General features: G+C 38.1%; 1 protein-coding gene across 1 annotated transcript in view; it reads left to right on the top strand.

Moving 5' to 3' along the window:
- The window catches only part of PTGFR (prostaglandin F receptor), a 51,249-nt gene extending 26,353 nt beyond the window's left edge, over nt 1-24,896 (top strand). Inside the window, exon 3 of the mRNA XM_060625302.3 lies at nt 20,946-24,896. Within this exon, the coding sequence (XP_060481285.1) occupies nt 20,946-21,248 (303 nt within the window). The 3' untranslated portion in view covers nt 21,249-24,896. The remainder of the gene's footprint in view (nt 1-20,945) is intronic.
- The last annotated feature ends 1,710 nt before the right edge of the window (nt 24,897-26,606 follow it).

Below are 26,606 nucleotides of genomic sequence, written 5' to 3'. Positions count from 1 at the left end.
AATTTTTTTTTTAATTCTCATTTTACTGATGAGGAAACTAAGGCACAGAGAGATTAAGGAATTGTTCAAGGTCACATTGCTAATAAGTGATAGAACCATGTTTTAAACCCAAGACTACTCAAAAATCTCTATTTCTTTAAAAAAAACATGTAAGCTTTTAAAATTTTTAAAAAATAATTTTAAAGGTACTGAAGAGTTTGCAGAATTATTATGGAGAGTTCCTGTATGTCCTTTACCCATTTTCCTCTAATATTTTCTTTTCTTGGGGGAGGAATAGAGAGAGAGAGGGACAGAGAGAATGAGCAAGGAAGAGGCAGAAAGAGAGGAGGGCAGACGATCTGAAGTGGGCTCTGTGCTGTCAGCAGAAAGCCCGATGCAGGGCTCAAACTCAGAACCATGAGATCGTGACCTGAACTGAAGTCAGACGCTTAACTGACTGAGCCACCCAGGTGCCCCAGTTTCTTCTAATATTAACATTTTGCCTTTCCATAGTATAATTATCAAAACTAAGAAAATCACATTAGTACAATATAAAGACTTTATCTGGATCACCAGCTTTTCTACTTATGTCTTTGTTCTGTTCCAGTGTCCAGTTCAAGATCCAGCATTATATTATCATGGCAGCCTTCATTGTCATGTCTCCTTGGCCTTTCCTTGTCTTTTGTTACTTGGACAGTTTTGAAGAATTCTTGCATTATTTTGTAAGATACTCCTCAATTTGGCTCTGCCTGATAATAAAGCTGATATTCTTCACTGCCAGGCCTCTCAATAAAGATTTATTCCGTTTTCTAGATGAGTATGTGATTTTTGCATAATTGGTTTATATTTGTGTGTTTTGATGGACTGTATCATTTTGAGTCCCTGGGATCATGAGGAGCAAAAGTTTGTATAGGCAGTAGCATCCCCTCCGCTGCTGCTTCTAGAAGGACCTCTGCAGCGAGAATCTCCTACTTGCTTTTCTCCCCAGATGGTGCCTTGGCCACTCAAGGGGCTGGAGGCCTGAGAGGTTGTCCTTGAATGTGCTTACATGTTGGCTGTGGGTGCCTGATTCTCTCTATCTGGTTCAAGTTCCTTCCTGCCCCTCACTGGAGCCAGGAATTAGAACTGAGTTTTAACTGTTCAGACAAGGAATCAATTCTACATTTTTTACCACAAGACTTCTATAATAGAGGCTGATGAATACAAAGTTAGAAGTGTGCCTTCTTCATGGCTTTGGCAAAGTCACTGTTGTCACTGAGCCACGTAGAGAGGAAAGCAACAAGATAAAGCATTCCTGTCAAAAGCTTCAAGCAAGTTGGCAAGGTCGTGCCCCATGTATGCAATAGGGAAGTTTGGTTTCCTTTCTTTTCCTAAAATCCTTCAATGACTTGACATGTCTGTAGAATAATGGCCAAATCCCTTTGGCAGAGAAGTCCTTTCACGATACCCCCAGCTGTCTTCATGGTGCTCTCTTGTGGCCTTTGATTACAGGACTTACATAGCTCCATTTATGCTTTTATGAGGATGAAGTTCCTTCCATTAGAAAAGAAGGGCCTAATAATTCTTCTTGACATCTCTAAATGCCTAGTACTGATTTATAATAGATGCTTTACAAATGCTTCTAGAATGAGTGCGGATCTGCATAGTCTACCCCTATTGTTACGGAGGTCAGCAGAAATGTAAAGAAGACGTTAAAAGTGCTACTTTAATGATCAACAGAAGAAAGACAAGACATTTGATTATCCTGCGTGCCATTTTTTTTTTCTGTCTCAGTGGCAAGGCAACCTGACTAGAATTTATCTGCCTTAGTTCCTGAACAATGTGTTACCACAGGGGGATAAGAATCACAGTATGATTTTAGATACTACAGATCTTATCTTGTCCCAGTTGGATGTTAAAATAGCTGTTGGGCAAATCACTTTTCTCCCTCACCTCAGCTGTTTTTGTCCTTGTGAAATGAACAAATTAGGCTACACAATTTTAAGGTTCTTTGCAGTCCCAACCTGGGACTGGATTTTGAATTCCATTCAAAACCCTACATTTAGAACAAAATGCTGAGAATTTTTTTATTTATTTAAAATTTTTTTTTCTTTTACTGCTAGCCATACCTAGGTTAACCAGATGGCTTAATTGAAAAGTTCATGCATATCCTCCCAAGTGCTTCCTAATGGTATGAAAATGGTATGCAGTTCCAACTGGCAAGATCAATATCAGGATGCCTAAACTGAAGCAGTCCAGGGCTATTGCAATACTTCCCGTGTTACTTAACTTTGTTACTCTGACATGCTCAAAGATGTTACCAGGTACCTGCAAAGCAGTTCTGACGCTAACTGCCTGGAGTTATTTCAGATCTCACAGATTAGGGGCACCTTCTCCCTCCAGATTGCCCTCACTTCAGACACTAGCTGCAAGCCTGAGGATTCCCAGGCCCCTTGCTTTTCTGACCAACTGACTACAAAATCAGGAGTACCCACTACATCTTCAGATATGTTAATTCTCTGGAATGACTCACAGAACTCAGAAAATACTATACTCATGATTACAGTTTTATCGTGGAGGATACCTATCAAGCTCGCCAAAAGAAACCACCCATGGGATGAGACCTGGGAGGGTCCCCAACATGAAGCTTCCACATCTTCAGGATGTTTTACCTTCCTAATACATCACCGTGTAGCAGCAACCAAGAATGCTCACCTGAGCTTTGAGTGTCCAGAGTTTTCATCAGGTTTCATTACCTACCCATGAGTGACTGAATCATTGATCGTGTCCATCTCCAGGAGGTCAGGCTAATTTCTCATGGCTCAAAGCCTCAACCCATCACAGATCTTACTCAACTCATGAGGGGATTATGATGTCCTGATAAACCCATTGTAAGTTGAGAATATTATAAGTCAAAAATGCTTTCATGTGTTTAAAACATTTTTCCTTTTTTTAAAGTTTATTTTATTTGGTGGGGGGGAGGGAGAGAGGGAGAGAGAGAGAGAATGCACAAGTGGAGGAGGAGCAGAGAGAGAGGGAGAGAGTCCTAAACAGGCTCCTCACTGTCAGCGCAGAGCCCAGTGTAGGGCTTGAACTCACGAACCATGAGATCATGACCTGAGCCAAAATTAAGAGTTGGGTGCTTAGTTGACTGAGCTGTCCAGGCACCCCCAAAATGCTTTAACTATATCTAACCTACTGACCATGATAACTTAGCCTAGCCGACCCTAAACATGCTCAGGACAATTACATTAGCCTATAGTTGGGCAAAATTATCTAACATACGACCTATTTTATAATTGCCTTCAATACCTCCTGTAGTTTATTGAATACTGTACTGAAATTAAAAAAAAATAGAGCAGTTGTATGGAACAGAAGGGTGATAAGTGTATCATTTTGTTTACCCTGGTGGTTAAGTTGCTGACTGGGAGCTTTGGCTCACTGCCACGTGCTGCGCAGCATCACAAGAGAGGATCATACTGCATATGGCTAGCCTGGGAAAAGATCAAAATTCAGAATTTGAAATACCGTTTCTACTGAATGTGTACAGCTTTTGTATTATTGTAAAGTTGAAAAATCATGAGTTGGACGATCATAATTTAGGGACCATCTGTAACTACATGAGGGGTCTTTCCAGCATGGCCTGCCCTCATCCTGAAATTATCTAGGTGTCTATCAGGAATCACCTAATGAGCATAAACACCCATGATTCCAGGGGTCCACCATGAATAGTAAAGACATACCCACCATTTAGGAAATTCCAAGGCTTTAGAGGCTCCCTCCCAAGAATCAGGGACAATGGCCAGCCAAATTCTTTACAATACCACAATACTAAAAGCAGTATAACAATATTTTGTTTGTTGCTTTAGAATCTTAGAAACTGTTCCAATTCAATAGTTGTAAATTGGAAGCAGTCTTCTGAAATTGGTGATATGCTTATATAATAATTCTTCACATAATGATTATACCAAGGAGACGTGGTTTGTTACTGTGATTAATTTATACCAGATGAACAGTATGTCTTTAAAAAACAAAAACAAACAAATTAAAAAAAACCCACCCAGGTCCTGCTCTCTACTACAAGAACTATACATAATTTAAGTTATTCATTGGAACTAGAACATTATTGCTAGACCTGTATTTGAAAGCGATATCCTATTCAAGTGACAGAAAATTGAAGACAAACTGATACTTTTTTTTTCTGAGAGGCTACTGAAGTATAGGGTTAATGTAGCATCAAGCCAACACTATACTGAGATCCTAGGACGCAGGAGCATTCCTGAACCTCCTCTATGGGCATGACTCATTTCTAGAGATAGTCTTACATGAGATGATTGAATCCTACTAGGCATGTGCTGGTGCTTTTGTCTTTTGCTTTGTTTGGTGTCATTTGTCAGCAGGAATGATGCAGATGTGAGGTATAAATTGACACGTATAACTTGTATAAGCCAAACACCCCATTTGCCACAGATATCTAGGGTCCCAAACAGTTTTACGTACAGATCTTCCTGAACAGCATGGTGCAGGGAAAGAACACCAGTGATTTTATTGGAATGAAGCCAAGTCATGGGCTTTTTATAATAGGGGTCCTCAGGATTGGACGAATAAAAAGAATGAGATCACCACGTATATAATTGGTGAGCAAGCTACAAGTGAGGCAGTAAACAATATCTTAGTCAGTAGCACAGCAAGGAAATATTCATGACAGGCATTGTGATCTGTGAGAGGAACAGGAATGAGGTGCCTTCAGTGAAGCAAAAGTTTGGGGTCAGTAGTGAATTAGGAAACATTTCATGGATGGGTTACAGTAACACATTAAAGGGGATAGAGTGCACTTGTGCTCATGGAAGAAATAACCAGGACTTATCCATAAAATAGATGGTGGACTCAATCCACTTCATAAAAGCCAGGTCTGGCAGGACTGTGAATCCCTTGTTAAGGATAAATGATAGCATGGCTGATGTGTCCTTTCTCGCAGACCACTTTGACACATTCTCAAAAGTTTTCTTACACTTTCATACAAGCCATAGTCTTCAGCTACAGAGGCAGCTGATATACAGATTTTTACTAGCAACTGTGAACTTTTAGGCAATCAGTAATTTTTTTTTCCAGAAAGATCAGCTCAACCTAATGACTGTATATTCTGCATTGTAAAACGGTTCTTTTTATTTAAAAGTTGAGTTTTTGTGATTTCTGAAAAAGCAATGGGAATCTTTATTTAGAAATTTAAATGGCATAAAGGCAGTAAGCTTTCATATTTTAGTAAGTTTGATTTTTAGACAATGATTGCTGGTCCCTCAGTACTAACTGTAACTAACAAAAGAATTTAGTGAAATTTATTATTATTATTGTTATTATTATTATTATACTGATAAAGCAGTAAATGATTGACTTTTTGAAGTCTTAGGGAAGTAACGATTAATGAAATGTAAAAATGTCATCACAATTGCATCCCTAAAATCATACCAAAGATATACATCAGTGACATACTTATGCTAAACTTTCAAGGCCCGATTTTACCACTTTAAATAACTTAGTCTCTTACCAGAATAGATAAGTAAGTAAATAAGTAAAATAAAATGAATTTAAAAAGATCTCTCTTCGGGGCACCTGGGTGGCTCAGTCCGTTAAGCGTCCAACTCTTAGTTTTGGCTCAGGTCATGATCTCGTGGTTGGTGAGTTCAAGCCCTGCACTGGGCTCTGTGCTGACAGTGTGGAGCCTGCTTGGGATTCTCCCTCTCCCTCTCTCTCTCTGCCCCTCCCCTACTCTCTGTCTCAAATAAATAAACTTAAAAAAATTTTTTTTGAAAGATCTCCCCTCACCCTCACTTAAGACCCCACAACTCATTAAATCTGTCCTCTATTGGATGTTGAACATAACGGTATCATGAACATTATGAATGTTAGCTATTCATTTATAATGGTGGTGTAGCCACTGAAGTAAATTGGAATAGCTTTGTGCGTTATAGAGAAGGTTGTATGCCAATTAATAATTAGTCACCCACTATGTGCCCCACAGTGTGCAATAATAATCATGGACCTCCATGGACCCTAAAATTTCTAATTTATTTATTTCTTTATTTGGTATTTATTGAGTGCCTGTTATGTACCAAGTATTGAGTGTGGCTCTGGGGATAAAGAAGTCCACAAGACAGATTAAATCTTTCTCTTTCTGGGGTACATGGAGCTGTAGTATCTGGTTCTGAGACAGTTGAAGAATAGACAATGGATATCTTTTTATTTTTAAAAGCACACTCATTTCATTAAAAATTGTCATTAACTTGAAAATTATGGTCCTAGAACTTAGAGTGCGTCAGAAAATCTTTCTGAACTTCTGTAATAATAAACTAACTTTGCCAGTTGGAAACATCTCTTTGGAAAAACATGGTATGCTTCAGAGCAGACATTTGCTGAATCACCTTACTGCTACAGTCTGCATTTGCTATTGAAACAGTTTTGCCAACAGTCAGAGTAGTTTTTCGTTCCTGAAACAGCGTGCCTCCAATACTACCACTAATTTCCAACTAGGTCTTTTCTCTTTAACTCACACATTAGTTGCTAATAATTACTTTAGTTATGACATTTTAGATAAAAAATTCTTGATTAGGATGAAAATGTCTTAAGTGTCTATCATTGCCAATGTTTAAAGCATAATCCACCTGTGGTACATGACCCTACCTGTCACTTACATCTGTTGTTATGGGCATAAGAGATTTGGAGCAAAGTATTTAATAGCATATGTTCCTGATTTTCACAAAAGATATTAGTGAAATGCATTAATAGAAATACTGAGTGAGAGAGTGCTAGAATTGTAGCAGGATTCTCACACAGAGAGTCATGACACTGAGGCTTTTTAATTTCCAGGAAGCAACTTCATTCATGCCAGCACCGCTTAGTTGTGTTCGTACCGGAAAAACTGAGCACCAAACGTTACGTGGCATAGTTTTTTATACATTTTCTGTTTCTTTGTCTCACATATATGGTAACACACACAAACATGTAGTCTGATTAAGTAGTCTCAGTTTATAAGGTCCTGAGGGATGTTGTCACGTAGGCACCTAGCCAGCTTACCTTGAAGTTTTCTCTCCCTTTTTTTCTCTCCTTAGGGAGGGGTCCCTACCACAGAATCAGCTAGAAAGAACACTAGATATGGGCAGAAAGAGATAGGAACCTAGTGAGTTCAAAATGAGATCTGTGAATGCCAAGGAGGCCAACATGTTCATCCTCACTCACCATCTGCAGCTCTTCAAATCCTGACCCTATCACATTTTAGTGCCATGACCTTGGGCAAGTTACTATACTTCTCCATGCTTCAGCTCCTTCATCTTCATATAGAGATAACACTGTTTTCTTCAAGGACTGGTAACAGGATTAAATATGATGATAGATGCAAAATATGTTAAGACAGTGCCTGGAACATAGTAAGTACTCATAAGTGTTTGTTATTATTTTCTTTTTATATCTTGTTCATAAATGTATCATACAATTATTGGTTTCATTACTGGAAATGGTTTATTAAAGATCATAAGTTTTGAAGCCATATAGACTTGGGTTTAACATTTTTTTAAATGTTTACTTATTTATTTTTGAGAGAGAGAGAGAAAGAGAGACAGACAGATGGAGCATAAGCAGGGGAGTGGAGAGAGAGGGAGACATAGAATCCCAAGCAGGCTCCAGGCTCGAGCTGTCAGGACAGAGCCCGATGAGGACATGAACCCGTGAACTGCGAGATCATGACTTGAGCTGAAGTCGAACGTTTAACCAACTGAGCCACCCCGGTGCCCCAGACCCAGACTTGGGTTTAAATCCTGCCTCTTCCACCAACCAGCAGTGTGAACTTGGCAAGTTAATGTCTCTCTGATTTTGTTTTCTTATCTGGACTATCAGAAAAATAGTAACAATCCGTGTGAGTTTTGTGAGGATGAAATAGTTAAAATATATAAAGTGCCAACAGGACTTTTCCTTTCCCTTTCTCTCCTTTCTTGTAGACACGTTGGGGCAAAGGAATCCCATCATTCCTACGGCACCTAAGTCACTCCAGTGGACTAGTTTGGTCTTCCTGCAGCCCCCTGTGGCTGGAGCTGTCAATGGCCAGCTGTAGGTGGGCCAAAGCCTCTCTCAAGTTAGATCAAACTCATTTGATTAGTCAGCGAGTTTGATTTAACAGCTGATGCAGGAGGTGCAGGGATGGCAGAAGCCCTTTAGTCAGGACCTCTAAGACAGAGAAGTCTCTGGTGTAGCATTTTGAATGTACCCCCTTGCCCTTCCCCAGGCTCCCAAACCCTCCTGGGGTCTGGCCAAGGTGGGAATCTCTGCATCTGCCCTGCTTCTTTACCCTCTGCAATGATTCCCCATTTGACCAGAGGACGAGGGACATTTCTCTGAACTGTAAAGGCTTCCGGGGGGAATGTTTGGTTAATCCCTTGAAAAAAATAAAAAATTTGGGGCTCCTGGGTGGCTCAGTAGGTTAAGTGTTCAACTCTTGATTTTGGTCTGGTCATGATCTCCTGGTTCTTGAGTTTGAGGCCTGCATTGGGCTCTGTGCTGATGGTGTGGAGCCTGCTTGGGATTCTCTGTCTCCCTCTCCCTCTGCCCTTCCCCACTCACGCTCTCTCTCAGCATAAACATTAAAATAATTAAAAATTTAATTTTTAAAAAAAATTTTATTTATTTTTGAGAGGAGAAAGAGCATGAGTCGGGGAGGGCCAGAGAGAGAGAGAGGGAGACACAGAATCTGAAACAGGCTCCAAGCTCTGAGCTGTCAGGACAGAGCCTGATGCGGGGCTCGAACTCATGGACCGTGAGATCATGAACTGAGCTGAAGTCGGACGCTTAACCGACTGAGCCACCCAAGTGCCCCAAAATAATTAAAAATTTAAAACTAACTTTAATTGTACCAGGTTCTTTTAGTCTTAAATACATGGGTGCTCTGGGTAAGCTATAGACGAATGGTCAGAGAGCCTGAGGCATTCGTTGAGACACAAGTCCACATAAGCTTTCATTTACTTCCCTTATTTTTCAGTAAATCCTTGACTTCTTGGATCTGGGACTGCCTGACCTACTTTCTGCTTAACCCTCCAAAATTCTGTGCTCAGAATTACCTGTTTTTTCTTGTCTTTCTCATCTCAACTGTGGGAGTCTTTTCCCCAATTATCCTGTCAAAAGTAGAGGAGAAGGATTTGAGAAAGTTAAAGATACAAGGAATTTACAATATAATTGAAGGGCTATTATGCTGACTTGATTTGGTTATATTTTACACATGGTACCAGTGGGATGGTGAGAGCATAATGGGAATGCAGAATGAGAGAGTACAAGCCATAGAGTGATTTAGGAAAGACTTCCCAGAGAAGATTGGATAGGAAAGGTGGGAGATTTAGACAGGTCCTGCCTGGTGAGGAAAGGACAGGGAAAATGACCTGTTGTGGCATTTATGAAATATTTGACAAATAAAATGAACAAGTTAAATAAGATAAATGAATAATTAAATTGTGTCTGGAGGATAAGTTAGGAACGTACAACATAATGGTCTGGTTTTTAAGTGATCAGACACTGAACAAGAGAGGGCAGGTGTCGGTTTGAGAGACATCATGCTAGTGGATCAAAGAGCATATACAGAGGTCCTACCACGGGGTTGACATCTGAAGCTCCAGAACTGGGTATTATACCACAAAACAAATCCATTAGGATAGCCACAGATATGTGCTATAACTGTGCATATTTATGTCTAAATATTTATTTATTTGATTTGATTTAATTATTTATTTTTTTAAATACACATAAAAATTAGCATATAATGAAACAATGATTTCAGGAGTAGATTCCTTAGTGCCCCTTACCCCTTTAGCTTATCCCCCTCCCACAATCCCTCCAGTAACCCTCAGTTTGTTCTCCACATTTATGAGTCTCTTCTGTTTTGTACCCCTCCCTGTTTTTATATTATTTTTGTTTCCCTTCCCTTATGTTCATCTGTTTTGTCCCTTAAAGTCCTCATATGAATTAAGTCATATGATTTTTGTCTTTCTCTGACTAACTTCACTTAGCCTAATACTCTCCAGTTCCATTCACGTTGTTGCAAATGGCAAGATTTCATTCTTTTTGATTGCCGAGTAGTACTCCATTGTATATATATACCACATCTTCTTTATCCATTCATCCATTGATTTTTTTTGAGGAACCTCCATACTGTTTTCCAGAGTGGCTGCACCAGCTTGCATTCCCACCAACAATGCAAAAGAGATCCTCTTTCTCGCCAACATCTGTTGTTGCCTGAGTTGTTCATGTTAGCCATTCTGACAGCTGTGAGGTGGTATCTCATTGTGGTTTTGATTTGTGTTTCCCTGATGATGAGTGAGGTTGAGCATTTTTTCATGTGTTGGTTGGCCATCTGGATTTCTTCTTTGGAGAAGTGTCTATTTATGTCTTTTGCCCTTTCTTCACTGGATTATTTGTTTTTTGGGTGTTGAGTTTGATATATTCTTTATAGATTTTGGATACTAACCCTTTATTTGATATGTCATTTGCAAATATATTCTCCCATTCTGTTGGTTGCCTTTAGTTTTGCTGATTGTTTCCTTCGCTGCGCAGAAGCCTTTCATTTTGATGAGGTCCCAGTAGTTCATTTTTGCTTTTGTTTCCCTTGCCTCTAGAGACGTGTTGAGTAAGAAATTGCTGCGGGCAAGATCAAAGAGGTTTTGCCTGCTTTCTCCTCAAGGAATTTGATGGCTTCCTGTCTTACATTGAGGTCTTTCATCCATTTCCAGTTTATTTTTGGGTATGGTGTAAGAAAGCGATCTAGGTTCATTCTTCTGCATGTCGCTGTCCAGTTTTCCCAGCACCACTTGCTGAAGAGGCTGTCTTTATTCCATTGGATATTCTTTCCTGCTTTGTCAAAGATTAGCTGCCCATACGTTTGTGGGTCCATTTCTGCGTTCTCTACTGTGTTCCATTGATCTGAGTGTCTGTTCTTGTGCCAGTACCATACTGTCTTGATGATTACAGCTTTGTAGTATAGCTTGAAGTCCGGGATTGTGATGCCTCCTGCTTTGGTTTCCTTTTTTCAAGATTGCTTTGGCTATTCAGGGTCTTTTCTGGTTACATACAAATTTTAGGATTATTTGTTCTAGCTCTGTGAAGAATGCCGGTGTTACTTTGATAGGGATTCCATTGAATATGTAGATTGCTTTGGGTAGTATTGACATTTTAACAATATTTGTTCTTCCTATCCAGGAGCGTGGAATATTTTTCCATTTTTTTTGTGTCTTCTTCAATTTCTTTCATAAGCTTTCTATAGTTTTCTATAGTGTATAGATTTTTCACCTCTTTGGTTAGATTTATTCCTAGGTATTTTATGGGTTTTGGTGCAACTATAAATAGGAATTGATAAACCACTAGCCAGTTTTATCAAAAAGAAAAAGGAAAGGACCCAAATAAATAAAATCAAGAATCAAAGAGGAGAGATCACAACGAACACAACAGAAATAAAAACAATAATAAGAGAATATTATGAGCAATTATATGCCAATAAAATGGGTAATCTGGAAGAAATGGACAAATTCCTAGAAACATATACACTACCAAAACTGAAACAGGAAGAAATAGAAAATTTGAACAGACCCATAACCAGTAAGGCAATCGAATTAGTAATCAAAAATCTGCCAAAAAACAAGAGTCCAGGGCCAGATGGCTTTCTAGGGGAATTCTACCAAACATTTAAGGAAGAGTTAACAACTATTCCCTTGAAACTGTTCCAAAAAATAGAAATGGAAGGAAAACTTCCAAACTCTTTTTATGAAGCCAGCATTACCTTGATTCCAAAACCAGACAGAGACCCCACTAAAAAGGAGAACTATAGACCAATTTCCCTGATAAACTTGGGTGCAAAAATCCTCAACAAGATATTAGATAACTGGATCCAACAATACATTAAAAAATTATTCACCACGACCAAGTGGGATTTATACCTGGGATGTAGGACTGGTTCAACATCCACAAAACAACATGATTCATCACATCAATAAAAGAAAGGACAAGAGCCATATGATCCTCTCAATAGATGCAGAGAAAGCATTTGACAAAATACAGCATCCTTTCTTGATAAAAACCCTCAAGAAAGTAGGGATCGAAGGAGCATACCTTGAGATCATAAAAGCCATATATGAATGACCCAAGGCTAATATCATCCTCAATGGGGAAAAACTGAGAGCTTTCCCCCATGTCTAAATATTTATACATCCTGACATATAAGCCTGAATAATTTGGAAGCAAGCAGGGAAATATGATGGTTGTCTTGCTCCACATATTCATTAGGAGTACTTTTAGTAAATAAGAAGCTTGTTTCCTGTAATGAGCCAGGATCTGTTCACAAGGGGAAGCTGGCTGACATAATCCTGGAGGCACAGATAGGAGTGGTTTCTCCAGATTTCAAGAAGCGATTGTTCCCCTGAGCTCTGTACTTGTCGGACTATATAAGAAAGTGTTAATTTTACTTCCAACCAGTGCATTTTTTTAAAAGGGAGATTGAGAAACTCAGGTATAAGAGGTGGATAGCCAGGCATTTGCAAGCCATGTTGTATGAGGAGCAGTAGAAGAAATGGAGAAATAGATAAAAGTGTTATTTATAAAAGTTGTGAAAAGCTGACAGCACTTATCATACGGTGCTCTGGAAACCAAACCTAGAATACATAAATTTCAGCTCATGATAATAGAGAATGTTCAGCAACTCACACAGTTTAAATGGAAGAGATTCTCTCATGAGTAGGGCTGAGTCTTCTCCACCAGATGCTTAAAGACACCTGCAAGGAATTTCCACTTTATACAGAGGATTGGACTAGATGAAGGAAGGTTTCCTGCTTTCTCTAAGATTTTGTGATTCTGTCTTCTCATGTGAAGTGATGTAGACAGTTCTGTGTATATAATAAGCAAAGCAGATTTTGTTTGCCTTTGCTCTTAGAATCCCTTCAGTGACATTCCTGCTTTTCTTTCTGAAGTATGAACTTGCGTCTTGGTGGTAGTGATCCCGTGAACATGTAATTGTGCCCTCTACATCATCTCTAGCTTTGGGCCAAGAATTTTGAACGGAATTCCCTGGACCCCTCTGACTAGGAGACATCAATCTGGAATCTTGTTTACCAGCCTCTGCCTTGTCATCCTTGTCCTATCTCAGGGGCAAGGTGTGTATATCTGTGTTAATCTGAAGGGAGAAAGAGAAGGACTTCTTAAGGCATTTTTATGATTGGAGCAGGGCCTTAATTCAGCATTGTTTTCTCCTATCCCCACCACTGCCTCAAGGTGAGTGGGGATGTTGGCAGAAGAAGTGGCAGGAACAAGGCCAGGAAAGGCACTTTTCTTGATGCTGAAACAGATTCTAACGGCGTCCTTTCCTTGGCGTGGTTGCTGTGAGGTCTCTGTTCCTTCAGGCAAGTGCCTTCCTGAATGTGTCCCAGTCCTGAGGAGGCTTCGTCTACTCTTCCTGGGTGAAGTTTGGTCAGAGGATTGAGCCAGTAAGCTGCAGAGCCTGGAGGTAGTAATTAGGAAGACAGGCCTTGGACAGGCTTTTATTCAGGCTCTGATGCTTACCATGGTTGGGTCTCTTATCTTGCTGGACCATACTTTCCTTATCTGTAAGATGCAGATAACAATACACAGGTCACAGGGTTGTTAGGAAGATGATATGACCTGTATATCAAAAGAGCTTTCCTAGCACAGGGAAATACTCAGTTTTAGTTTCTGTTGTTAGTATTCATGGCTATGTCTCTCACTCCTAGGTGGCATGTTCTGGTTTAGAGGAGACTTTGTGTCTTTCCCATGATCCAGGATCCCATCACTGCTGGAATGACCAGTCCTTATGGACTAGTGCCAGCCTGGGTTTTGATAATGGTCAAGTTCTATGAGGGGTCTGCAGTTTGTAATAAGGATGTTCTCTTAACTGGGTAGTTGGTTTTCATTCAGTTATGAATAATTTACTTTTATTGTAACTCAGTACAATCTCTTTGGTCTCTAGAACATATCTTTTGATTGTATTTATTTTACATTTTCTTTTTTTTTTACTTAAATTTTTTTTAATGTTTATTTATTTTTGAGAGAGAGACAGAGAGAGAGAGAGAGAGAGAGAGGCAGAGAGAGAGGGAGACAGAATCTGAAGCAGGCTCCAGGCTCCAAGGTGTCAGCACAGGGCCCATCTCGGGGTTCAAACCCGTGAACTGTGAGATCATGACCTGCACTGAAGTCAGATGCTTAACTGACTGAGCCACCCAGGCCCCTATTTTACATTTTCTATATTTTTTCTTAAAGACATGATCACCTGTGACATAACTGATATATACATTTTATTTATTTGAAATTTTGTGATATTTGGTGTTTTGGGATAAATGACTGTTTTATTCCCTTAAAAAGTATCAGAAGAAGAAATTACAGCATTCTTTTGTGAGTACTAACAGCCGAGGACAACATGGACAGTTATACCTCGGGCGTCTGGTATAAATCTTCCCACTAACAGACTTAAAAAATGATGCAGACCTTGGAGAAGAGACTGCAATAGCAAATTAAAATACATAAATTCAGTTCTACAACTGAATCTTCTTTAGAAAGATGAGCTTTTGGATTTTTCAGGTAGCACACATTTTTTTTTTTTTTTTGGTCTCTGTGTACTGTTTAGTTAAAAATTTTTCCCATTGCTCATTTTACACATCATTTCTTCAGCTGATGTGAAGGAGCAAGGATGCATGTGAAGTATTATGGGTATTATGGTTGGGATTGCACCCATTCCAAAGGGGGCAATATCTATACAGCACTCCCTGTTCTCTCATTTGTTTACAACTTTGTAAGTCTTTAGGCAGGCGCAAGAATGTGCTGTTGACTGGGTCTTTGGTTAATCTTCTTCTTTTTTTACATTTACTTATTTATTTTGAGAAAGAGAGAGAGAGACAGAGAGAGAGAAGGGGAGAAGCAGAGAGAGAGGGAGAGAAAGATAATTCCAAGGAGGCTCCACACTATCAGCCTGGAGCCTGACTCAGGGCTTGAATTCACGAATCATGAGCTCATGACCTGAGCTGAGTCCAAGAGCCAGACGCTCAACCAACCAAGCCATCCAGGTGCCCCTTGTTAATCTGTCAACAAATCAAGTAGAGAATAAAAATTTAATCTGCACAAATGTTTGTATTTTGCAGCACTGATCTGTACTTTGGGGGTGGCAACATTTTGTAGCTGTTCTACAGTTGGGGTATAAGAAATACCATACGCTTTTGTCCTCTCCCTATTGTAGTATTCTAGTTTTACTTATCTCTAAATCATCTACCATGTGCAAAATACTGTTTAAAAAATTTCAATGAGCAGTCTGTAAATGGGAAATGACTGAAATATTGCTACCTTCTATATTTAATGGTGTAAAAGTTTACATGGTGTAAATTTAAGTATGGAAAAAATTCATAGTTGTAAAGAAGTATCCTGTTAGAGCCTCTATGTTTCTGTTTCTGACAGTTTTTTTAAACCCATTTTTCTAGATTTGCACAAGAGTAGTTTGTTTTTTTTTTCCCTGAAGGCTCTTGTAGTCACTATTGTAGAGATACAATACTATTCTAGTTCCAGAATAAATGCTATCTGGTTAAATCACCACAAATATATTTAACTCTAAAAGTCACCCATTTAGTTGAGACAGATTCAGTAACTTGTATGAATACTTTTCCTTTTCCAAAATTGCCATTACAATTGAATTAAATGGAATTTCTCCTTTGAAGATACTCTTAGGTGCTGTGGCACTTAAAAATCCATTATCTTTACCTAGTTCTTTATAGTCACTAGTCATCCAAATAACTTAAGCTAAACTTCTCAAACATGGAGATAGAATGGAATGGTCCATTGGTAAAGCTTACAGATGGAGCTTTTTTTTGTCATCCAATAAGGCTGGATTGTAATTGCATATTCACAACTATCCCCTATCTCTGTGGTTATTCAAGTGCCAGACCTAAAGATCAGTGTTTGGTTGATAATATTATAAGGGACAGTAACTTGTAATCAGTGGATTGTACTTCTGTATACACTATCATTCCCCAAAGAAACTGTCCCTGAACTGGTGTTCTATGATGACAGAAAGGACGGAAGTTATGGTCTGCTTCTTGGAATAAGATAATTACGTGTGAAAACACCTGCTTCAGGGACTAGATGAGAACCCTGTATAATTGTCATAGACATTGTTCATATGCAAATAGATGATAAAATTCTAGAAAATGGTTTGCTGTCTAAAGAAGTTGGACATCCCACCAGAAATGGTTTTGATTATGTATTCATTTAAATTTCCTTAAAAACTAGTGACAAAGAAAATTTTGACAAACTGCAGCAGAATCACCATGAATTCAAAATTAGTCAAGTATGAATAACTATAGTTGTGGTATACTGGGAAGATTGCAAAATGTTATAATTTCCAATGACCGCATCTGAGCTCACATGTCAGTAAATAGCCCTGCCTATGGCATCTTTTACCTGCCTGTATTACACTATGACATTATAACGTCTGCTTTCTCGTTGGGCTCTCCTCATAGGGACATCCTTCATTTAATGCCTTCAACAAATACCGACTGCCCTACTGTATGGCAGGTGCTGGGGATACAACAGAGAACCAACGAAAGAAAAATATATGCTTTCTAGAAGATTTCATTTTGGTGTGAGAGACAGAAGTAAAAACTAGATTCATAAGCAAAATATGTTAGATGGGATTTCTCTATAAATATTCATCTCTGCATCACTACTATCTAGCACAATACCTGGATATAGTAAACACTCAAAAGCTAATCCCTGCTAGATGGATTTACTTATTTAAAAAAACAGATAAAACTGATATATAACATTATATTGGTTTCAGGTTTACAACATAATGATTTGATATTTGTGTAGATTGCAAAATGATCACCACAATAAGTCTAGTTAAGATCACCACAAAAGTCCCTCACCTGTGGCAAGCACTGGTCTGTTCTCTGTATCTGTGAGTTATTTTTTATTGTTGTTGTTGCTATTGTTTGTTTGTTTGTTTTAAATTCCATATATATGTGAGATCTAGATTGATTTACTTTTATGATTGCTCAGAGGAAAGGAAGCATGATTTTTGAATTTACCATTGCTTTTAATTGTGAACAGCCACTGGGGTCCTGATAGTGGCCCAAAGATACATAGACTTACAGTAGAGGATGATAAAATAGCTTCCAGAATAAAACTGTTATCTATGAGTAAATACTCTGGCCGATTTATTAATTTTGGTGACCTTAACAATTCATATAATTGTATTACATGGTCCAAATGAATGGATGATTTATTCCACCATCTATCTATTTTGGTTTTTGCAACCAGCAGTGAACATAATCCCTTCCCCCCATATAGTTCTTTGACTTCATTATTTGTCTTTCATCTTAGTGCAGAGTGTTTAGAGGGATCATGTTAATCAGTTGGTTTTTCCATAGAATATGCAAACACTTGGCCCTGTCCATTTCTCAGAATTCTAATCATTAGTCAAGATGAACATGTCAAGGTTCAAAGGAAGATATTTTAGAAAAATAACACATAATATTCCTCTAGTTCCATGTGATGGATAGCACTTGGAAATTAGATGAAAGGCGGAGTGTGTAATGAGAATCTAATCTGTACACAGCTCTCTGGAATCCAAGTTTGGGTGGGCTGACCAGAGAAGAAGTCTTTCAAGGATTATGAGGTGACTATTGACAAACACAGCCCAGGGAACATGGCAGACTTCCTCATTCACTTCCCAGCCCCCACACTTCTCCTGTCAGGGTCATACATAAATAATCCACACAAGTTCTGATTCTTTAGTACAAGAGTATATTTCAACTAATTACTTGGAAAATGCATGAATTACAAAAGCAATGCATGATCTACCTAAAATATTAGTAAATTAGTGCTTAACCAAAGGCAAAAATCAAAATTATCTGTAATTCTACTATCTAGATATAACCAATTGAAATACTGATATGCACCCTAGTCTTTTTTCTACACTTTTGCAAAATTACATATTTGGTTTTGGTTTTTTTTCCTCCAAAATTGGGATTACTTAGTTGATACAGTTTAGTAACTTGCTTTTTAAAAAGTTAACTCTGGATCACAAACATTAATGCTTGCATACTTTTCCATTACACAAAATTACCATAATTTATCTTTTGTTGGTTACTTAGGTTGTCCTGAATTTTCAATAATATGCTAATAAATAATATACTTCCGCTAGCCGAGGACACAATGTCTTTGCACAGCTGGTGACCACACTGCAAGGAGAGAGGAGAGTTTGAGAAGCACGTGTCATGTTATTCAGGTGTTTTTAATTTGCATGTCTCTAAACAAGGCCCAGCTGTTCTAGGCAATTACATGAAGCATCTTTGTTCCCAACTTTGTTCCCAGTGTCTTGTCTGGGCTCTGAGATTCCTAGGAACATATCTAATCATTAATAGAAAATACATTCATTTAATACTCACAAGGCAAGAGAAATACTTATTCATTCATCCCCGAGCCAACTCCCCATCTCCCAAACCCCAGCAAATAGATTGCAAATTCCGTGGGAGGCAGGCACACGTCTACTTGTATGCCACTCCATCCTTGCCTGGCCCATAGCAGATAATCAATAAATATTTGATTAGTAAAGAAAAAATGTAAAGTGAAAATATCTCAATCCAACTACCTGAGTCTTGGCCCTGCTTTCTTCTAAGAGGAACTAGGCTCATAAAGGTTTATTTGTTCTATGCTGTTGGATAACTTGGGGAACAGTGACATAAGAGCCTATACTTGACCCAGGTACTTATTGGATGAGGATTTTTATTTTTATTTTTTTTCTTTTTATTTCCAATTTTTTTTCAATCTTTTTACTTTTGAGAGAGAGACAGAGACAGAGTTAGAGTGGGGAAGGGACAGGGAGAGAGAGGGAGACACATATATGAAACAGGCTCCAGGCTCTGAGCTGTCAGCACAGAGCTGGATGAGGGGCCTGAACTCATGAACTGTGAGATCATGACCTAACCCTAACCCTAACCCTAAACCTAACCCTAACCCAAAGTCAGGCGCTTAACCAACTGAGTCACCCAGACATCCCAAGGACTGTGATTTTTTTCTATGTTGAAACTTGGTTGGCCTTATTTAGCTACAGAATGGTTAGGTCTAACGTTTGATACATTATTCCCCTAGGAAATGAACCCAGAAGGAAAGAGCCATTTCCCAAGGCATTAGCATGGAATGCAAGATCCTGTTCCTTTGAGTGACAATAAAGCATTTTGGAATCCTTCACTAGTGGATGCTGTTGTATTAAAACTTCCAGAAACATTTAAGCCTCAAAATATTAGTTGGTTATGATGGATAATCACATGTTTTGCTGTACTTCTAGAAATAACCTCAATGAATAGAAAATAATACAATTTTATTCATTCTAATAGTACGTTCTAGGTGTCAGCTTTTGTACTGGATATTAGAAAAAAAAAGAGATGCTTGCAGATAATAGAGATAAATGCATGATTATCACACAGTGTGGTAAGAGATATAATTGGCTATGGACAGGAGGTTGTGATAGCACAGAAGAAGGAGCAACTCATCTTGGAGCTAATTCATCTTGGTAAAGTTGGGGAAAATGTCATGGAGATGAGCTCATTTTCCATGGGGCTTGAAGGATGGATTGGAGTTTATCAGGCAGAGAAAGGGGACATAGGAGTTTAAAATAGAGTTGCACAAGCCAAAGCTCAGAAGGGCAGGGTGCTTCTGGGACAGGTGAGGACTTCACAGCAGTTGGAGCAAAGCATATAGAATTGCAGCAGACTTCAGATGTATCATCAAGGAGCCAGCCAGCTAAGGAGTTTGTACTTTGTTGTGTAGGTAATGAAGGTTTGGATGAGGGACGTTCATCCTTCAACCATTCATATCAGGCCAAATTAAGACATTTCTTTCTGATAATCGTCCATTAAGAAGACAAGAAAGACGATTTTCTTTTCATTTGGGTTTTAGGCTTTGTTATACCCTCTCTTAATGCTGGTGGTGTAATGGTCTGACCCTCCCTTAATTTTTCAGTTTCACCTTTGCTTCATTTTCTCTTTGTTTCTTTCTTTGTTTCTTTCTTTCTTTCTTTCTTTCTTTCTTTCGTTCTTTCTTTCTGATAGCCAAGGTTTTTCAAAGCCCTCTTGTTTGTCTGTTCTGCAACTGTTTATTTGGAAGTCAAAGCTGGGCTCAGTGATTGGACCAGTTCTGACATGTAGCTGGGGCCATTTATGGAACTTATTCCACAAAATGATCTCTTTAACATCACGGGAGGTCAGGAAATGAATACATGAGGCCAAAATCTACATTGTTATTGTTGACCAAGTGGTAGTATAGAGGGGACTCATTTCCTCAGAACCCTTAGAAAATTCCATTGCATTTTTGGAATATTTTAGCCAAGTTAAAGCGAGGGTGAGGAATCAGAGAAGGGAATAAGAAATAAGAAGAAAGCGGTATTGTGGTTACAAAGCAGAAAATTCTAAAAGTAACATTCCAGAACAATACCATTTCCATGTGCAAATTGTATCAGATGCTCTAAATTAATTTTAAGAACCTCTTATCTATAGTTTATCTACACTTTAGTTTATCTGAACTTTAATTGGTTTACATAAATAAACTTTAGTTTTTTTCATTGAAACTTCCAAATGTATGTTGGCTTTGAACTTACTATTCCCAAAAGTAAGAAAAGGTCTGTTCCTGGTCTCATTTTTTGTCCTCTCTTGGGTCATTCTATTTGTGTACGTTTGACTTGCCAAATAAGTTATCATTGTTGTAGTTGTAATGTCAATTTGAACTCAAAGGATCCAGATGTCTACATCAGTGTTTTTGCTACTGTTCCTTTCTTTCTGTCAGTATTTTGCAAAATAACATCACTTTGTGGAAAATGAAATGGATGCCCTGTAGCCTAGCTAGTTAAGCTAAACAACTATATGACTAAGAAAATGCCTGTATCAACTGATTTTGTTATTTTGTTTGTTTCTCAGGTGACAATGGCCAACATTGGAATAAATGGAAATAATTCTCTGGAGACTTGTGAAACCACGCTTTTTGCTCTTCGAATGGCAACGTGGAATCAAATTTTAGATCCCTGGGTGTATATTCTGCTACGGAAGGCAGTCCTTAGGAACCTCTACAAACTTGCCAGACGCTGCTGTGGAGTGCATATCATCAGCCTGCAAGTTTGGGAGCTCAGCTCCATTAAAAATTCCTTAAAGGTTGCTGCTATTTCTGAGTCACCAGTTGCAGAGAAAACAAATCAGCGAGCACCTAGTTTAATAGAACAGTAAGTCAGTGTAGGTCTAAGACAAAATTAAAAGCGTCATCAGTATTTCAGTTAATTGGCTAGAAATAGAAAGCTAACTGGGAAACTCAGACCTCAGCAGTTAGTTTGGGGGCACTATTGTCAGACTCGGCTTTTGAAATTTGTTAAATTAACTGTATAATTACATCTTTTCACTTGTTTTTGTCAACTGGAGGTAAACACGATGGGATAATTCCATGGGGGAGTCAAGTTGAAAAAAAAATTGAGCTTATTTATGTTATTTACACTTTTGGAATGAGTGACTGTGTTGAAACCTAAAGCATTGACTCAGCCTATCTGACAAAGAACATCTCAATACTTACCTTCACAGTGAAATGGCTGATTTGGGGGTCACTGCTCTGCAACTGTTCCTTATAAATGAGGCTCAATGAAGGGGAGCACCCTCACTGTTTGATCTGGTCTGTTACACCCCTCATTATGTTGCTTCTATCTATGTATGTATGGTCATGTCACGTGGGAGTCACTGTGGCTTATAGTTATAATGACCTCCCTTACACCAGGTGTGGCTGTCAGGTTGCCTGACTTGACGAGCCTCTATAGAATGAGCCTATCCTTGTCATTTTGACAAACATGACTGCTTGCATGTTTTACTATGGAGGTAAATTGTTGTTTGAAGGTTTTTGTTTTGTTTTGTTTTGTTTTTTGTTTTCTGGGTTTTTTTTTTTTGGCAAGCTATAGATTTGCACGGTTTTCAAGCAATCTCCTTTTTCTCTGAAAATTCTAGTGCACAGTAAGTAGTTTTTAGAGAAACAAAGGCTCTATGTCAGCACATAAACAGGTAATTTGCAGTATAGCAGATCCTAAGAAACTCTGCCCAGTGATAGGTACAAAGAATTTTGGCAAAGGAGCTCTACTTTGAGCTCTCATTTTTGTATCAGAGAACAAAAGAAACACAATCTATATATAATATTCAAAGACTATCTGTAGCTTATTTGTGCTTTCTACACACACACACACACACACACACACACACACACACATATGAGAAATTTCTGTTGAAAGCTGGTTCATTAAATCTCTAAGATGGCATCTTTAAAGCCTATGCTACCTGTGTCAAGGGGAAATTGGCAATTAGTCAGGCATTTGGAAATCATTATTATGGTTGACCAAGAGATCAGGGGATGATGATCTCTCCCCAAATTTCCCAGTAATACTTTAGACTTCTTTGCTCGTTTGTATAATTCAACCCCCCAAATTTTAGTAATCATTCAAAATATCCTGGGGCCATCAGAACATAGGGTAGGCAGTTCTGTTTCATAGTAAGGAAATGTATTTCTGTGAAAGAATTTTTTGCCTTCATTAACTGTGGTCCATTTTAAAACTAACCTTCTCTGTGAGACTGATTTCACATTCCCCAGGAAATCTGTGTGGTTCAGCTAGACTTAAATTATTATATTCACAAGTTTTTACTTTTGGCTGGTAGTTTACATTGGAGGTTGTTAGCTTTTATGAATTTTGGTAAATTCTTATGAATAAATTAAAAGAAATGAAGCAAATAGTCTCATTAAAGGTTTAAAGGAAACTACTTTTTCCAGTGAATTCAAAGAAAGGAAACACCCTCCCCAACACACACAAAAAGGCACATGATATTCTTAAAGACCAGTAAATGATGAGTAACACAAAGGTTATTCTTATATATAGAACACATAGAAGATGCTCAGTAAATACTTGTCAGTTGAATTACAGACAAGAATTTTTTGATGCAAAATAAGCATGGAATTGCAAAGTTTTTGTGCATTTTGTTTCAAATGACAGTTACATATTGGATATATATATATATATATATATATATATATATATATCCAGTGTATATACTTTAAAAAAGCCATTGCAATTTTTGATTGCTGTTACATTACATGAATGTTCTCGTGTTTCAAGAGCACTTAAAGCCTAGAACTTTTAGATGGTTTAGAGGAGACATTTGTTTCCCATAGCTACTTAAGAGAATGTTGGTTTCCTGGGAACTGAGGCATGAGGAACCAAAATTTCATCCTTCCTCCTCATGCTGGATAAGATGCTGTAGCAAACACTTCCATGTGTTGTGACTCAGGATTCCAGGCCTCTTCTCCTTAAGGCTTCTAAGTAAATGGCATAATGGTTGCTCTATTGCCATGATGTAACCCTGGCCATGTGTATCTGTATTGAAGAGAATTTGTGACATTACCATATGTGGGAATGCATGGGTGTGGAAGGTGTTAGGGAATGACAGGTGAGTCACTCTCTGCATATCCTGGAAGGATTATGTGTATTATCTGAGTGTAGGTTCAGGGCAACTAAGTTGGTTTTATAATGATGTTAAACCCAAGAAATAGACACCAAAAAACTGAAAAAGAAATAAAATAAAAGAATATGCATTTACATTGTTTTAGGCTTTTTGTTCAAGGAAAATGGAATAAAGTGAACACGATAATATGCATATATCTGATTTCAGAATTTTATCCCTGTTATTATATATATTTCTGTGTAGTTTGGCATCCTAAGTTGAATAATAGAGTGTAGCATCCATCAATAACTTTCATATAAATGTTTAACGTGAAAGTACATTTATTAAGATGAATGGAAATAAATAGCACAAATAGTGGTCAACAGGTTAACCAATTTTGAAATTTTAAGCTCTGTTTAAAACTTATAAAATGTATAACTTAAAAATGTATAATTAGATTACCAGAATAACTGACTTTCCCTTCTCATTGGGTAAAGTAGTATCGAAGCAACTTCACATAATATTTGATCTTATTATTTCTGGGAAATTATTTTATTCTGGGAAAATGGCTTGCAAATGACAGGCTTTTTCTTTTTTTAGTGACTTTAAAAAATGAGCCAAAAAAGCCAATGGCATGTGGGTTTTTATGATTATGATACAAAGACAGATAATACTGACTCATAATTAGTTGTAGGTGCATCTCAACGCATCACACGTTTTACTGAGGCTTTAACTAGGTGACAGAAATTTCTAAATTTTTTCCTAAAGGCCAAAAGTTGCTTTTACTTGTTTGTATTGCTGAAGTGCAATACAGTTTGTATTGCTGAAGTTAACCCAAAAGCTAACAAATGCGTGCGTGCATACACGTGTGCACGCGCGCGCGCGCACACACACACACACACACACACACACACACACACACGTCTTATGGAATAAATGGTCTTGTTTGCTCATTTCAGTCTGTAAAAGAAAAAGCTGCTTTAGTATTGTGTCTGTTCTGAATTTAGAACCCAGATAAGAGCACCTGCTAAATACATAGATGAACTTTTTATGAAACCTGCTGCTAGCTTCACCTGTATTGCCATCATTGCTCCAAATTAATAAACTAAGGTCAGAAGATGAAGGATGGGAATGGACATTTTCTTGCTTCTTCAGCTGGGTGTCAGAATATTTTACCACCTGGTAAATAATGTTGGACTTCAACTTGTTGCTGATGCATTTTAACAGTAGACGCAACGTGTGATGTGAATAAATATATTTTGTGTTCTTCATATGTGCTGCACTGTATGAGATTAAAGATGTGTATATTTTGTTGCTTGTATCAGTATGCAACTCATGTAATTTTAGTGTTTTAGCTTAAAACTTCAAACAAATGATTTATAATAAACTTGGACTAGTGTTTATCAAGAATCTATTTTTGGGAAGGTCATTTTTGGGAAGGAAGATTCGGAACTCTTGAATCTAAACTTCTATTTTTATCTATTCGGTGGGAAGAATTTCAACTTGTTTTCTTTATTATCTTTGGTAAGTCTCTCCTTCCTACTTTTCTGTGACATTGGCTTTCTTTCTCTCTTTTTCTTTTTTCTTTCTTTCTTTCTTTCTTTCTTTCTTTCTTTCCTTCTTTCTTCTTTTGTGGTTCACCTAAGCAGGTCATAATTAAAAAATTTTTTTTCTATGTTTTATTGATTTTTGAGAGACATAGAGACAGAGAGTGAGCGGGGGAGGGGCAGAGAGAGAGAGAGAGAGAGACACCCAGAGAATCTGAAGCAGGCTCCGGGCTCTGAGATGTCAGCACAGAGCTAACAAGTGTCTGAGCTGAAGTCAGACACTTTGCCGATGGATCCAGCCAGGCATCCCAGCAGGTAGTAATTTTGATGGAAATCTGAAAATTTCCAAATGCATCAGGATAGTAGAGAAATGTCTGTGATAACAAATAACCCCCCAAATTCTCACCTATGGCTCCTGTCCATTCAGAAAGGGAGCTCTTTTCATTGTAATGACTCGGAGACCTTAAGTGACAGAGCAACCACCATCCTACATGTTGTTCGCCATGCTACAGGGGAGAAAACACGGCGAATCGCGAACTGGCTCTTAGAGCTTCCACCTAGAGGTAAGACATAATACTTTTGTTCACGCATCTCTGGCCAAAGCAAGTGATGGCCCTGTGACCTTTGAGGGAAGCAAGTTAGTACAATACTATGATATGCCCAGGAGGAGAACTGAAAATAATTGGTAGACAGCACAAATGATTTCCATATCATGTTATATATTTTCATTCTTGCCTTCCTAATATAATTCGAACCTGAACATAAATTTTTTTTTTTAAATTTAAGAGTATCATGGGATGAAAGCATTTAGGATTCATTCCTCTGAGTAGTTTATAATCTATAAAGATAAGGGAGAATGAATGCTACATATGTTGTTGGCAATTAATAGAAACGTTAGAAGATAAAAAACCACTATAGAATAAAAAGTGAAAAAACTTGGTTTTAAAAAAAGGCAGGAAGTGAGACACTTCTGTGCACTGCCCAAACATTGCGTAAATTGCAGCTCAGTCTGGAATGGCTGCTTTTCCAATAAATGAGGATGCTTGAAATACATTTTCTCTTTGTACTTTCAGTTTCCTTATGATAGAATATATTTACCTTTGTATATCCCATGCCATTGAATTCTATCAAATGGTCAGAAAATCTAAAGTAGTGTAATAGCCCTAGAGAGAGATTAAACTGTTCTTTTTCTCCAAGTAAGAACAGTCCCTTCATTTCCAACCTAAACATGAAGTATATGAAACAAATCAGGGGTGCCTGGGTGGCTCAGTTGGTTAAGCATCTGACTTCAGCTCAGGTCATGATCTTTGTGAGTTGGAGCCCCACGTCAGGCTCTCTGCTGACAGCTCAGAGCCTGGAGCCTGCTTCAGATTCTGTGTCTCCCTCTGTCTCTGCCTCACCCCCACTCACGGTCTGTGTGTGTGTCTCTCTCTCTCAAAAATACATAAAGATTAAAGAAAAAAATAAAAAAAAAAAAACAAATCAGAAACCTGGCTAAAATTAAATCATAATCTTGAGATGTACGTTCATATTTACCAAGTATTTTGTTCAAAGCTGCCAGAGGGAAAGAATT

Source organism: Panthera onca, chromosome C1 (assembly GCF_046562875.1).
Source record: "Panthera onca isolate mPanOnc1 chromosome C1, mPanOnc1 haplotype 2, whole genome shotgun sequence".
Classification (NCBI taxonomy): Eukaryota; Metazoa; Chordata; class Mammalia; order Carnivora; family Felidae; genus Panthera; species Panthera onca.
This window is presented reverse-complemented; position numbering and strand designations above follow the sequence as displayed.